Source organism: Centropristis striata, chromosome 2 (genome assembly GCF_030273125.1).
Source record: "Centropristis striata isolate RG_2023a ecotype Rhode Island chromosome 2, C.striata_1.0, whole genome shotgun sequence".
Lineage (NCBI taxonomy): Eukaryota > Metazoa > Chordata > Actinopteri > Perciformes > Serranidae > Centropristis > Centropristis striata.
Genome location: NC_081518.1, coordinates 5145955 through 5161973, shown reverse-complemented (window position 1 = coordinate 5161973; position 16019 = coordinate 5145955). Strand labels below are relative to the sequence as shown.

General features: G+C 38.0%; 1 protein-coding gene across 1 annotated transcript; it reads left to right on the top strand.

Annotated features, from left to right (window-relative positions):
* Positions 1-2139: 2139 nt before the first annotated feature.
* Positions 2140-11556, top strand: LOC131990815 (serine/threonine-protein kinase pim-2-like). Its single transcript, XM_059355958.1, has 8 exons — positions 2140-2251; positions 2800-3072; positions 7225-7319; positions 8039-8086; positions 8193-8411; positions 10211-10391; positions 10485-10652; positions 10761-11556. The coding sequence occupies exons 1-8, from the start codon at positions 2206-2208 to the stop codon at positions 10850-10852; spliced, it is 1122 nt and encodes a 373-aa protein (XP_059211941.1). The 5' UTR covers positions 2140-2205; the 3' UTR covers positions 10853-11556.
* Positions 11557-16019: the final 4463 nt, after the last annotated feature.

The window sequence follows — 16019 nt, the reverse complement described above, 5'->3', positions numbered from 1 at the left end:
AAAAGCATTCATAAGTTATTGAAATGGCATTAAATTCAGTCAAGAGAGCATTCAACTTGTTTAAGACTTAAAACACAAAACTCAGGACCTGTTTGTCTTAATTTGTCTTGACTTGGGACTTGAGTGTAAAGACTTGAGACCTACTTGTAACATGCAATACAAGGACACTTGCTCCCTGCCTCTGGTAGAAACTATTTGTGACTTTGAGGTCAAATGTGCAAGTGTCTTGATAGCGAGTGTAAATAGTTTATTTGACAAAGTAGAGATTGGAATAATTAATCGATGATGATTAATGGTCGTTAAGAATTTGATCGATCACATGGAATTTTTAATCGATCTATGTATTTTTTTATTTTAATTTTTATCTCTGACTACGTATCAGTATAACTGAACTGAGACACAAAACGGAAAGTTGCAAAAACAATTATAAAACACATAGAAATAGAAATAGTATTAATTGGAGCAAAACTAGTTTACTGTATCAAACCTGGCTAGCATGAATTACTAGCTTTAATTTGATCCAAAACTTATTTAACCATTGTGTGGTGTTCGGGTCTGTGGGACCCATTTTCATTTTTTATTAAAAGAAAAATGATACAATTAATTAATTTTTCAAACTGAGACTCACTGACTTTGGCTCATTTTCTGTCAAGAACATATATCAGAATACATATTTCCCAGGGCTAATAGAAGTGTGGAAATTGATGTTCTGTGTACCACACACACACACGCACACGCACCCACACACGCACACACACACACACACGCACACACACACACGCAAAAAGTATATCTGCAACACACACACAGTAAAGCTCTGCCCCTCATGTGTTGTATAGGCTAGTGGCTAAAGGCCATGTGTTCAATGGGGCTGATGTGTTGTCTTGACTGATATGTTTACTCTGTGTTCATGTGTTCAGCTTGTGTTGTGCACCTGAATGGGTTAAATTTCAAGTTCAAAGAAATAAAAGTCAGTACTTTTGAAAAACCTTGCTTCACTTGTAAATTTGTTTCCACTCATATCTTGATTTAATTGATTTTCTTTATTATGTTTTAAATAATAAGTTATAAATGTGACCTAACAAAGGTAAAGGGCAAATATTAACCATATATATTGTTTATACTGCTTGTAATTGGGATAAGGTAAACATCTGTTCAGTATTTTGACATAAAAGTGTTTGATTGTGAGGCATTAAAAGCCACAAAATGCAACGGGTCCATCAGACCCACAAACGCTGGCTGAGTAACAACAATATGAACATTACACAAGGGTTAAACACAAAACACATTTAAATACGCAAGATTACTGTGAAAACTAACCTCATGCCTCTTCAGGGGCTAAAAAATAAAACTTTGAACTCCTTGAAGTCATCTTTACAGTTTAACCTCACGAGAGTTAACATTAGTTCAACGATCAACAGGAAGTCCCTTTTCGTTCTTTGAAAATAAAAAGGGCCGTTATCAAAACAGGCGTTTGCGTAGGACTGTATATTTATCTTTGATTTTCCCCAAGTATGCATGTTTTAGTATGTATAAGGAGGAGTATTTATAAGGAGTATGGATAAAAACATAGCGATTAATTGATTAATTGATCCTTAATGCGATAGATTCTCGAGTTGGCAGATTTCTTACAAACACCCATCCCTAGAAGCCGATTTGTGACCTTGAGGTCAAATGTGTCTTTATATAAAAGTGTAAATAGTTTATTAAACAAAGTGAAAAGTGCTTTTCAGTTGGTGGAGACTAAATCGGCACTTAAATTTGAGAGAATATTACTTATATTCATCAGGTGAATAGAAAAACGGCTACAAATAAAAGCTAATGTTGGACCATAACTATCTGATGTGTGTTAAAAAAAACTCGCTAACACATTCACCATTATGATGTTGTGCTTACAGTGCCCAAACAATCCAGAGATAATCATTATTAGTCTCTTTTTATTGTTTTTGATTTAGCTTTTGGACTATTTTGTGTTTTTAGCAGTTATTTTGGCCACTCTAGTTATTTCAGCCTGTGTTCCATTAGTGATGTCACGGAATAGAACCCCGATATTCAAAAATCAGAACACAGAACCTCAGAACTCTCAGAGAGATGATAATTCACTCACACTCACATATTATCAGCAGAGAGACACACAACTTCTTGATACTCGCAGTGAAATATTTTCTATTGTCAAATATTTGTACCGAGCGCTTTCAAAGCAACATGGATGAAAAGACTCTTTATTCTCTGGACTCAGAGAATGGTTCAAGTAAGTGTGAAATCCTGTTAAATAACTGTAGACAGAAAGTTCCTGTCTTCTTGAAGAGACGTGAACTTTGTTGATATTGATTTAAGTATGTATATATACATACCTGGTTTATTCTTACTTGTCTCAACATACAAACAGAAGGTTCTTTTAACGAGTTAAATTGTGACTTCATAGTCACTTTTTTCACTTGTTTTGATAAATCATTATTGAAAGACTCTACATAGTGACTTTATCAGCTGGACTTTAGTTGCAGTGTGATAATATTATTTTGCAGGTAGGCTGTGTCCTAAATAAGAGTTAGTAATCACTTAAAAGTATCAGAACTACTCTTCAAAAACACTATTACAAGTCCAGTGTTACAAGATTGGACTCAAGTAAAAGTAATAAAGTATTTATAAGCCAAATGAACCGAACAAATGAAGGTAGTCAGTAGGCTTAAGTATTATTCTAGAGCTGTGAAATAAATTTAGTGGAGTAAAAAGTAACAATACAGAGTTTTGCAGAATCATGCAGTATGAACCAGTTATCTGGGTTTATTTCATGTGTAGAGAGCAGTGAACCCAACTACTGCACGGGTGACGACGGTAGGGTGCCAAGTAAGAAACGCAAGGCCAGCATAAATTGCTCAGAGCCACCCAGAAAAAGACAGAGGTGTGCCATCGAACCCTCTGAGGTGACAGTGGAGGATGTGAGAGCTAAAGGGACTAAAAGAAAAGCCATCACCCAAAGCGGTCCCCCCCCGAAGAGGCGGAGAACTGAAACCTACAACACCAACGCTGGTGAACCTACCAACGTGTCCATCTCCGTCAGGACCAGCAAAGGTACACTGACAGTGTGAAAGAGAATGAGAGGAGAGTGTGTGAGCATACAGTACAGGCCAAAAGTTTGGACACACACCTTCTCATTCAATGTGTTTTTCTTTATTTTCATGACTATTTACATTGTAGATTCTCACTGAAGGCATCAAAGCTATGAATGAACACATATGGAATTATGTACTTAACAAAAAAAGTGTGAAATAACTGAAAACATGTCTTGTATTGTAGATTCCTCAAAGTAGCCACCCTTTGCTTACTAGAATATAAGACATGTTTTCAGTTATTTCACACTTTTTTGTTAAGTACATAATTCCATATGTGTTCATTCATAGTTTTGATGAATTTACAATGTCAATAGTCATGAAAATAAAGGAAACGCATTGAATGAGAAGGTGTGTCCAAACTTTTGGCCTGTACTGTATACTGTGTGTAGTCGGACTCCTAACACCCAGAACTGAGTCAGCAATTTTGCACTTCTGGGTCCCTCATCTAAATTCAATTTCATTCGATTGGTTTTTATTTTGTTGCCTGAAATAAGGTCTATGGTTAGAACAAGCTTGAGAGATTTTATTCTGCAATAGAATATAAGCCAATAAGGGAGTTTCTGGTTGGTGTCTAACTTAGATACAGAGGTTTGTTATCAATCAAGGTTATTATAGTTAATGAAAACTAACGAAATAATGAAAACTAGAATTGAAAAAACATTTTTTGTTAACTGAAATAAAAATAAAAACGAGAGTTTTTAAAAAAACGATAACTTACTGAAACTGTATTGTGTGGTTACAAAACTAACTAAAACTAACTAAAGTTCGTTTTTCGTCTTTGTCAACTTTTTTTTCAAATGTAAACCTTTTTGGTTGATATGAAATCCATTTCATCTATCTGGTTTTATGACTTAATAAACTTATTGGGGCTGAGATGGATCAGACAAAGGAAATAAAAGCTTTATTGTGACTTTTTTGAATCTGGCACCCAACAAATACCCCATTACGAAAAAACTAAAACTAATAAAAACTAAACTAAAACTAAGCAATTTCCCAAAAAATAAAAACTAATTAAAACTAGCAAACTCACTCTAAAAACGTATTAAAACGAACTGAATTTGAAAACAAAAATTCACAACGAAATTTAAACTAAAACTAATGAAAATTCCAAAAGTATTATAACCTTGGTCCCAATCAGAGTGAAATTTGCTACATTTGGTTCGTTTTGTATTTAGTCTGGTTTGCTTTCAAAGTGCAGTAATATAAGCGGACCAAATAACAAAAAAAGATTTGAAGAGGGGCGTGTATGAAGGTGGAGAGCTGGAAATCTACTCACACTATAAGGGAGTCTCTGGTTGGTGACTAACTGAGATACAGAGGTTTGTTGGGGATATAAAAAGGTCATCGTCTACTAGAGGTGTGAATCACCAGAGGTCCCACAATACCATTTTGATGAGATTCAACTTTATTGTTATTGAACAGAGTAACAAGTACTAGGACAATGAAAGGACCACCAACCCGTCCAAACATATGTAAACATACATATTTTATCCAGATTTTAAGCATTTTGGGATATGGTGAGTATTGCGATACAATATATTGTGATTTAACTGTTTAACTGCATTTTGTGTCTACAAAATTGAATTCAATCAAGAGCTGTTTTGTCAAATAAGAGAAAATTCTCAGTCAGTTCATCTCACTTCAGTCTTTTTATTTATTTAGATAGATAGATAGATAGATAGATAGATAGATAGATAGATAGATAGATAGATAGATAGATAGATAGATAGATAGATAGATAGATAGATAGATAGATAGATAGATTAACAACCTAGGCATACTTCAAGCAATAAAATATAAAAATACAATAAAAATACAATAAAAAAAATGAAGTGTCTAAAGAAGGAGTATGTATTAAGGAGTAGAATAGAATTCCAGTGCAGAATAAGTATGAATATACAATATAAAAATGTAGGTTGTGTTTCTCCACAATGAGAGTCAAACCCACAGACTGACCAACAAAGTATTCAGTCAAACTGAACTGAACTGATATCAAACATGTAACTAACTCAACTTTGAAACATAAAAAAAGCCTAACTTTGCAGCTTTATTACAACAGGATATCCTGACACATGGTGCCTATAGATTCCTTAGATATTCTAGTTTCATGTGATACCAGTAAATCCAGTATATTCCTGAATATCGATACTTGGCGGCCATGAATCGATATAATATTGCCACGCAAAATATATGATATCCTGACACATGGTGCCTATAGATTCCTTAGATATTCTAGTTTCATATGATACCAGTATCTCAAGTACATAAAAAAATATGGCTCGTCGGCTAAATATCAATACATGGCGGCAATGAATAATGTTGCCACGCAAAATATTGCGATACTATGCAGGATGGATAGTTCCCCCACCTCTAAAAAGAGATATTGACTTTGCAATGTTTTTTTTAAAAGTACATTTCAATTAGTTCTTGATGAGCTTTAAATATACACTACCGGTCAAAAGTCTTAGAACACCCCAATTTTTCCAGTTTTTTATTGAAATTCAAGTAGTTCAAGTCAAATGAACAGCTAGAAAGGGTACAAAGGTAAGCGGTGAACTGCCAGAAGTAAATAAAAAAAGGTAAGGTTAACCAAAACTGAAAAATAATGTACTTTTCAGAATTATACAAGATAGATAGATAGATAGATAGATAGATAGATAGATAGATAGATAGATAGATAGATAGATAGATAGATAGATTAACAACCTAGGCATACTTCAAGCAATAAAATATAAAAATACAATAAAAATACAATAAAAAAAATGAAGTGTCTAAAGAAGGAGTATGTATTAAGGAGTAGAATAGAATTCCAGTGCAGAATAAGTATGAATATACAATATAAAAATGTAGGTTGTGTTTCTCCACAATGAGAGTCAAACCCACAGACTGACCAACAAAGTATTCAGTCAAACTGAACTGAACTGATATCAAACATGTAACTAACTCAACTTTGAAACATAAAAAAAGCCTAACTTTGCAGCTTTATTACAACAGGATATCCTGACACATGGTGCCTATAGATTCCTTAGATATTCTAGTTTCATATGATACCAGTATCTCAAGTACATAAAAAAATATGGCTCGTCGGCTAAATATCAATACATGGCGGCAATGAATAATGTTGCCACGCAAAATATTGCGATACTATGCAGGATGGATAGTTCCCCCACCTCTAAAAAGAGATATTGACTTTGCAATGTTTTTTTTAAAAGTACATTTCAATTAGTTCTTGATGAGCTTTAAATATACACTACCGGTCAAAAGTCTTAGAACACCCCAATTTTTCCAGTTTTTTATTGAAATTCAAGTAGTTCAAGTCAAATGAACAGCTAGAAAGGGTACAAAGGTAAGTGGTGAACTGCCAGAAGTAAATAAAAAAAGGTAAGGTTAACCAAAACTGAAAAATAATGTACTTTTCAGAATTATACAAGTAGGCCTTTTTCAGGGAACAAGAAATGGGTTAACAACTTAACTCTATGGAGTCTTGGGCTATTTTGTCCATTTTTTAAATTATTTTCATGTCTTTGTAAGTTGTTTTGTGTCTTTTTTTAGTCATTTTGTGTCTTTTGGTGTCTTTTTTGTCATTTTGTGTCTTTTTTTGGTCATTCTGTGTCTTTTTTTTAGTACTTTAGTCCAACATAAAATGTGATTTTGAATCTTTTTTTTTACTTTCAAAACACTATCATGCTCAATAAAGAATTTTAAATGTTGCAAATGTGCATTCATTTCAGAGTACACTGAGACAATAAACTGCATCATTTTCAATTAAATTCTGGAAAAGTTGGTGTGTTCTAAAACTTTTGACCAGTAGTGTATATAGTTTTATATTTACCGTACAGACATTAGAGCATCTATCTTTGGCTCTAATTTTTTGGCTAAAAAGCAATTAACTGTATTTCCCAAAATATCAAAGTATTGCCTCTGTGATTGAAGAAAACAAATACAAAACAAGCAAAAGTTTGTGATTTTTAAGTGAGTTTTGTCAGCTATAATGGGGGAAAAACTAGAAGAAGACTTTACTGAACCACAGGTTAACAATAACTGATTTCAACCATCAAGCTCATCTTTTGTTTAAAAATATTAAAACATGAATCTGTGTTTGTGTTTGAAGAACAATTTGAGGCCAAGTACCTGCAGCTTCGCAAGCTCGGAGAAGGCGGCTACGGAACGGTTTATGCTGGAGAAAGAAAATCTGACAACTTACCAGTAAGTAATAAATATATGGTATTCTCATATCACACATGCACACACTGCAAAAAAAGAAAAGTTGGGTTAACTCAAAATTTCAAGGCAACAAACTTCGAAAATGTTTTAAGTTGGACAATTAAACTACATATTTTAAGTTTTGTTTTTGAGTTGGCTCAACTCTGAATTCAGATTTTTGTCAACTCAACTGTAAATTGTACTAGCTTATAATTTTACATTGTAATAACTTTTAATCCTTATACTTCTGCTAACTTCTGTAATGTGCTGAATTGGCATGATTGTAACGCCGCTATGAAATGTCAGCTAATGTTGCGACCACAATTTTGAGTTAGCATTGAAACGCTAATGGCTACTCTTGCAGCTGTAACAAGCAGCGCCGCTAGCATCAGTTAGCCGCTAACATCAGTTAGCTGCTAACTTTCGCTAATGACCGAATTTCACAACAAAGAAATAAGAGTTAGCAGAACTATTGTCCCTTGTTGTGAACCCCAACTTAAAGATATAAGTAACAACAACTCACAAACTTGTTTTTGAGCAGACAACTGGCTTCCTTTGTTGTGCTAACGTGCATTATTGCCCTAAATGTCAATAATTTATATTTCCAAGTTTTACCAACTTAAATCACTGTTTTAGGCCAAAAAATACAAGTTGGCTTTTTTTCAGTGCACACAGCCATCTCTCCCTGCACCAACTAAAGTTGTGGTGATTGTGTCCTGTAGGTGGCGATCAAACGCATCCCGAAAGCTGATGAGAAGACTCGACCAGTGGTGAGTGATTTGATCTGATGTCTCAGCACCAAAATCAATGTTGAACTTTGCTAGAAAAACATCCACAAACACCTACATCTATACTGAAACATTGTATTGTTTGTAGGTTATAAATGGAGAGACGCACATGGTGCCATTGGAGGTGATTCTCATGCAGAGAGTGGCAGGTGGAGCGGGGTCACTGGGCAAACATGCTGCCGTGTCATTATTAGACTGGTATGATCTGGGCCCAGAGGTCCTGCTTGTCATGGAAAGACCAGTCCCCTGTGAGGACCTGCTGACCTACCTCAAAAAGAATTTGTTCCTGAGGGAAGACCCGGCAAAGGTACTGGAGCTGGCTGGAGCTTGTTTTTGTGTCTATGTGTGCAAGAGGTGACCTTAAAGCTGCACTGAGATCATTTTGAATTTTGTCAGTGTCAGAGGAGAGTTTTAAGACCCGAGTCCGTTTGGTTCGTCCCAATCAAGGTTATTAAAGTTAACGAAAACTAACGAAATAATGAAAACTAGAATTGAAAAAACATTTTCGTTAACTGAAATAAAAATAAAAACGAGAGTTTTTTAAAAAACGATAACTTACTGAAACTGTATTGTGTGGTTACAAAACTAACTAAAACTAACTAAAGTTCGTCTTTGTCAACTTTTTTTTCATATGTAAACCTTTTTGGTTGATATGAAATCCATTTCATCTATCTGGTTTTATGACTTAATAAACTTATTGGGGCTGAGATGGATCAGACAAAGGAAATAAAAGCTTTATTGTGACTTTTTTGAATCTGGCACACAACAAATACCCCATTACGAAAAAAACTAAAACTAATAAAAACTAAACTAAAACTAAGCATTTTCCAAAAAAATAAAAACTAATTAAAACTAGCAAACTCACTCTAAAAACGTATTAAAACAAACTGAATTTGAAAACAAAAATTCACAACGAAATTTAAACTAAAACTAATGAAAATTCCAAAACTATTATAACCTTGGTCCCAATCAGAGTGAAATTTGCTACATTTGTTTCGTTTTGTATTTAGTCTGGTTTGCTTTCAAAGTGCAGTAACATAAGCGGACCAAATAACAAAAAAAGATTTGAAGAGGGGCGTGTATGAAGGTGGAGAGCTGGAAATTTTAAACTTTTGACCGGTAGCGTACATATTGAGTTATTTTGAGCAATTATGATAATTCTGCAATGACAAATTAGCTTTAGCTCAGTGGTAGCCAGAGTGAAACTGAATGACACAAATTTCATCTTTATAATATTATCTGAGTAAATTCCGCGACACAGGTGGCCCACAATCCAGTGGAAACGGACCACGACCCTCTCTGCAAGAGGTCTCAGACCGGTTGTTTTGGTGCACACCAGAGTATTGATTTTATTTCTCAACATCCATATTTTGTACGACAAACACCATAACAACAACCTCAACCTTTAAATAAAAGACAATATGTCTCGAATGCTCTGAAGATGATAATGTAGATGACATTAACTACCCAATGCAGAAATGAATAAGACCCGAAATTTGCTAGTTGTTGACACTAGCTCCAATCTAGCGGATCATCCGCACCAGACTACATGTGTGTATTTGTTATGTGGGAAAGGTGAATGCAGATTTTTCTGTATTTGCACAGTGTACTCATTAGAAATGGCGTCAATGCGGTGCATACCAAACCAATACCCATACCAAGCCTATTTGGTTACCACTTAATAGTAATCCACCTTTATAAAGGGTTCCTAAAATGAAAAATGTACGTCGGCCCTGAGAGCTCAGCACGCAGCAAATAGAGAAAAAATTAGCAAATTAAGAAACATCTTTATGTGTAGCATTTAGAAAAAAATAACCAACTTTACAACCCACTACACCAGTAACGCCAGGTTAGAAAAAGCACTGCAAGAAGCTCATACACAATGGAAAGTGTTTCCAGAGGACACTAATCATTGATGCACACAGCCGTGACGTGCAAAATAATGATAATGGGTTTTTTTCCCCAAATCGTGCAGCCCTAAACCAAACTCAATCACTAACGTTTTTGTGTGAAAGCTGCAAAACTGTCCCATAATGGTTTAAATGTCTCCTTACACTTCCTTCTCCGCTCTGCTCCAACTCCTCTGTTTCTCTTTATCTCATGAAGAAGAACATCATGAAGCAGCTGGTGGAAGCAGCAAATAAGATGCACTCTCTTGGAGTCTTCCATCGGGACATTAAAGCAGAAAATGTCCTCCTTGATTTAAGCTCGGATGTCCCTCGTGTGAGAATCATAGACTTTGGAAGTGCCTGCTTGGATACGGAAATACCGAAAGGCTCCTTCACTGGTACGCTGCTGGCCTCTGCTCTTCATCCATCAGTTGATCTCTGGACTGATCAGTCAATCTTACTCATGATATGTTTCTCTCTGTGTATTGTAGGAACCCCTGCCTATGTCCCTCCAGAGTTTTACCGGCGTGGCACTTACGAGGCGGGCCCCAGCACAGTCTGGCAGCTGGGCGCTCTGCTCTATGAAATGGTGGACAGCAGTTTCGACACAAAAAAATTCCTTCGCAAGAAAATTACCGTAAACACTATGCTGTCCAAAGGTAAGAAGCCTCAACGCCGTCCTGAGTTGTGGTACTTATAGTGTGAAAAGTTATTTCCTTCCTTCCATTTTCCAAAGAACTGCAGCTTAAACTCTGCTTTCTTCTCAGACTGCCAGGACTTGTTGAAGGTGTGTTTGACTGTGGACCCTCAGGAGCGCGGCACTCTGGAGCAGATTCTGCTCCACCCCTGGTTCTCCTAATCCTGTACAACCGACCACCCATTGGGCTGAGCCAACTGACTCCAATGAACTCCATCCTTTGGTCTTATAGTCTAGACGGTTTTTTATTTTTGTTATTATTTGTTTTTATTTTTGTTTTTTTATATTTATTGTTTTTCTTGCCAAAAAAGTGAAAGTGAGGAGCATTTACATGTACAAGTCGGGAACCAACCTACTTTACATATTTCACATCATATTCATTTTGACCTTCTAATTTGCATATCAAAATGGCCGCCAAATTGCCCATCTTGCTCAGTCGTTGGACCATTTTCCCCTAGTTTTTTTGTAAGTAGGCAATCAAGATGAGTAATTTAAGTATCATGTATATATATATGCAAAATACCAACTTTTAAGGTGAAATTAAGCATTATTTTTTATTGTCATTTTAAATGTCATTTTTTAAGGCTGACATAAATATTCAATCAATATCACTTTTAAATGTTCCCGTTGTATATATGATATGTGATGTATTCCATAATATTCCCTTGAACAGTTCTTGCACATCTTGCTTGAGGACCACAACTCCACATTTAAACAAGGACATTGGTCATCACCCTGACATGCACACATTGCAGTGCATAACAGCCCCGATTTTCGGCATTTGCACTGGCGTGTTGTGCATTGTTTTTTACAGGCACACAGGATCATTTCCAGGCAACTTTCAGGTATTGTATTCTGTGACATAAGAATGGGCTGCAGCCCTGAATCGCCATGTTTCCATCCCATTTCCAAGGGTGAAGGAAGCTCAGGTTTGGCATAGTGAGCATTTCTCCAAACCATTGCCTGGTAGTGTACTCTCAGCAGATGGAAGTGGAGCGCATCGTTTGTCGGCGGCATTGCTTCTGGTTTACCTGCCCTGGAGAAAAGTATATGCCTTGCTGCATCAACAGAGTCTGTTTAATGCACATCATATATTCTGCAGACAAAAGCCTCTGAGGATCTTTGATTCTCCTCCGTGAGATTACCAATTCCGAGGTTGCTGAGCAATTGATGGTGCATTCTCTAGACTTTCCACGATGTACTTTTGGTGTGACTTCCAATGTATGATGTGGTATCACATTGTTTTTCGGAAGAGGCATATCACGACCCTCAACAAGTCGTCTGATTGGTTGAGCTGCTTTTGTGCGTCGTGTCCTGGTAGCACCCTTGATGGTTGAAAAGTTCCCATTTCCCACATGTAGCATGTAAAAAACTCTGGCTGTTGTCTGATACCACAAGGAAGCCACAATATATACCCATTGATGCTGTTTTTAACAAACTTGTTTCATAACTTGTTGTGATACCACATCATATTTATTTATTTAGCGAATGCAAAGAACTGGAGGGTAACTAATCCTCCTTTCAGTCTTTTGAGAGGACAAACTTCTGTGATGTGTTCCATGGTTTGCTCCTCTCCACAAGCACACAGTGGGGTAGGGCTACTGCCCCATTGTGAAGGCTGGCCAAGCGGGGGCCATGTCCAGTCCTGAAGCGATTGACTACTGTCTCCTTGGGAGGTTGGTGCCAGGGACCTGTTGGTTGGGGTCTTGCACCAGATGTTTGTTCGGGACCGCCTTGGACTCACATTCCATTTTCCAAGCCAATTGGATGGTGAAATCAACTGGTGGGTGTTCTTCCAAATTGGTCGTCTCGATCAGCTATTCTCAACCTTGGGGTCGGGACCCCAGTTTAGTCTTTTTGGTGATTTTGTGTCTTTTTTGGTCATTTTGTGTCTTTTTTGGTCATTTGTGTCTTTTATTGGTCATTTTGTGTCTTATGGGTGATCTGAACTGTGCGTGTGAGATTGTGTTCAGTGAGCGGGGATCATGTTAAATTGGGGGTCGCGACTCAAAAAGGTTGAGAACTACTGGTCTAGATGGAAGTTGAGCAGTGGGTGGTCTTTTTTTAGTCATTTTGTGTCTTTTTTGGTAATTTTGTGTCTTTTTTATCATTTTGTGGTCAATTTGTGGCTTTTTGGTCATTTTGTGTCTTTTTTTAGTCATTTTGTGTCTTTTTTGGTAATTTTGTGTCTTTTTTTGGTCATTTTATGTCTTTTTTAAATCCTTTTGTGGTAAATTTGTACCTTTTTTGGTCATTTTTTGTTAATTTTGTGTCTTTTTTTGGTCATTTGTGTCTTTTTTTTGTCATTTTGTGTCTGTTGGGTGATCTGAACTGTGCGTGTGAGATTGTGTTCAGTGAGCGGGGGTCGCGGACAACATGCATGTTAAATTGGGAGTCGCGACTCAAAAAGGTTGAGAACTACTGGTCTAGATGGAAGTCGAGCAGTGGGTGGTCTTTTTTTAGTCATTTTGCGTCTTTTTTGGTAATTTTGTGTCTTTTTTTATCATTTTGTGGTCAATTTGTGCCTTTTTGGTCATTTTTTGTTAATTTTGTGTCTTTTTTGGTCATTTTGTGTCTTTTTTGGTCAACTTGTGTCTTTTTTTGGTCATTTTATGTCTTTTGGGTGATCTGAACTGTGCGTGTGAGATTGTGTTCAGTGAGCGGGGGTCGCGGACAACATGCATGTTAAATTGGGGGTCACGACTCAAAAAGGTTGAGAACTACTGGTCTAGATGGAAGTCGAGCAGTGGGTGGGTTGTAGATGTCTGCAATACACCCAGCTCAATGCGACCATGAGGACCATAACTGGGACTATCCGCTCAACACCACTCCCCTGGCTTCCTGTCCTATCAAACATCCCCGCCCCCAACACACACATATTCGGCGAGAAGCAGTCACTCACAAGATGCCTCAAAAGGTCAAAGTCCAAAAAAAGACACAAAATTAAGAAAAAAATTACCAAAAAAGGTACAAATTGACCACAAAAGGATTTAAAGGAACACTCCACCGTTTTTTCATATTAAAACATGTTATTCGGTCAAGTAAGACGAGTTGATACAGACCTCTTGCGTCTCAATGCGTGCACTCAATCGCCCTGGTGCGCGGTGCCACTTGGCTAGCACTTAGCTTAGCCCAGTTCATTCAGTAGGATCCAAACAGATGGACAGTTAGAAGCGACCAAACTCCTCCACGTTTTCCCTATTTAAATACAGCTACACGAGTAGTTTAACGACCAAGTATGGCGACACAAAATAAAACGTGGCGCTTTTCGAAGCGGATAAAAAGGAGAACTGTAATGTATGGCGGAATAGTACTTGGGAGCACTTCGACTCGGCGCAGTAATATCATCACTCCTAACGGAAGTGAGAGGGAGCGGAAGTGATGATATTACTGCGCCGAGTCGAAGTGCTCCCAAGTGCTATTCCGCCATACATTATAGTTCTCCTTTTTATCCGCTTCGAAAAGCGCCACGTTTTATTTTGTGTCGCCATACTTGGTCGTTTAACTACTCGTGTAGCTGTATTTAAATAGGGAAAACGTGGAGGAGTTTGGTCGCTTCTAACTGTCCATCTGTTTGGATCCTACTGAATGAACTGGGCTAAGCTAAGTGCTAGCCAAGTGGCACCGCGCGCCAGGGCGATTGAGTGCACGCATTGAGACACAAGAGGTCTGTATCAACTCGTCTTACTTGACCGAATAACATGTTTTAAATCCTTTAAATCCTTTTGTGGTCAATTTGTACCTTTTTTGGTAATTTTTTCTTAATTTTGTGTCTTTTTTTGGACTTTGACCTTTTGAGGCATCTTGTGAGTGACTGCTTCTCGCCGAATATGTGTGTGTTGGGGGCGGGGATGTTTGATAGGACAGGAAGCCAGGGGAGTGGTGTTGAGCGGATAGTCCCAGTTATGGTCCTCATGGTCGCATTGAGCTGGGTGTATTGCAGACATCTGCAACCCACCCACTGCTCGACTTTCATGTAGACGACCAATTTGGAAGAACATCCCACCAGTTGATTTCACCATCCAACTGGCTTGGAAATGGAATGGGAGTCCAAGGAGGTCCCAAGCAAACATCTGGTGCCAGACCTCGACCAACAGGTCCCTGGCACCAACCTCTCAAGGAGACAGTGGTCAGTCGCTTCAGGACTGGACATGGCCCCTGCTTGGCTAGCCTTCACATGGGGCAGTAGCCCTACCCCACTGTGTGCTTGTGGAGAGGAGCAAACCATGGAACACATCATAGAAGTTTGTCCTCTCCAAAGACTGAAAGGAGGATTAGTGCCGATTTTCGGCATTTGCACTGGCGTGTTGTGCATTGTTTTTTACAGGCACACAGGATCATTTCCAGGCAACTTTCAGGTTGCCTGGTAGTGTACTCTCAGCAGATGGAAGTGGAGCGCATTCTTTGTCGGCGGCATTGCTTCTGGTTTACCTGCCCTGGAGAAAAGTATATGCCTTGCTGCATCAACAGAGTCTGTTTAATGCACATCATATATTCTGCAGACAAAAGCCTCTGAGGATCTTTGATTCTCCTCCGTGAGATTACCAATTCCGAGGTTGCTGAGCAATTGATGGTGCATTCTCTAGACTTTCCACGATGTACTTTTGGTGTGACTTCCAATGTATGATGTGGTATCACATCGTTTTTCGGAAGAGGCATATCACGACCCTCAACAAGTCGTCTGATTGGTTGAGCTGCTTTTGTGCGTCGTGTCCTGGTAGCACCCTTGATGGTTGAAAAGTTCCCATTTCCCACATGTAGCATGTAAAAAACTCTGGCTGTTGTCTGATACCACAAGGAAGCCACAATATATACCCATTGATGCTGTTTTTAACAAACTTGTTTCATAACTTGTTGTGATACCACATCATATTTATTTATTTAGCGAATGCAAAGAACTGGAGGGTAACTAATCCTCCTTTCAGTCTTTTGAGAGGACAAACTTCTGTGATGTGTTCCATGGTTTGCTCCTCTCCACAAGCACGCAGTGGGGTAGGGCTACTGCCCCATTGTGAAGGCTGGCCAAGCGGGGGCCATGTCCAGTCCTGAAGCGATTGACTACTGTCTCCTTGGGAGGTTGGTGCCAGGGACCTGTTGGTTGGGGTCTTGCACCAGATGTTTGTTCGGGACCGCCTTGGACTCACATTCCATTTTCCAAGCCAATTGGATGGTGAAATCAACTGGTGGGTGTTCTTCCAAATTGGTCGTCTCGATCAGCTATTCTCAACCTTGGGGTCGGGACCCCAGTTTAGTCTTTTTGGTGATTTTGTGTCTTTTTTGGTGATTTTGTGTCTTTTTTGGTCATTTGTGTCTTTTATTGGTCATTTTG

Coding starts and splice junctions, on each gene's coding strand:
- LOC131990815 (XM_059355958.1), top strand. CDS start 2,206: ATGGATGAAAAGACTCTTTATTCTCTGGACTCAGAGAATGGTTCAA. Junction 2,252..2,799: donor GGACTCAGAGAATGGTTCAA/GTAAGTGTGAAA, acceptor TTTCATGTGTAG/AGAGCAGTGAACCCAACTAC. Junction 7,320..8,038: donor GAAAATCTGACAACTTACCA/GTAAGTAATAAA, acceptor TGTGTCCTGTAG/GTGGCGATCAAACGCATCCC.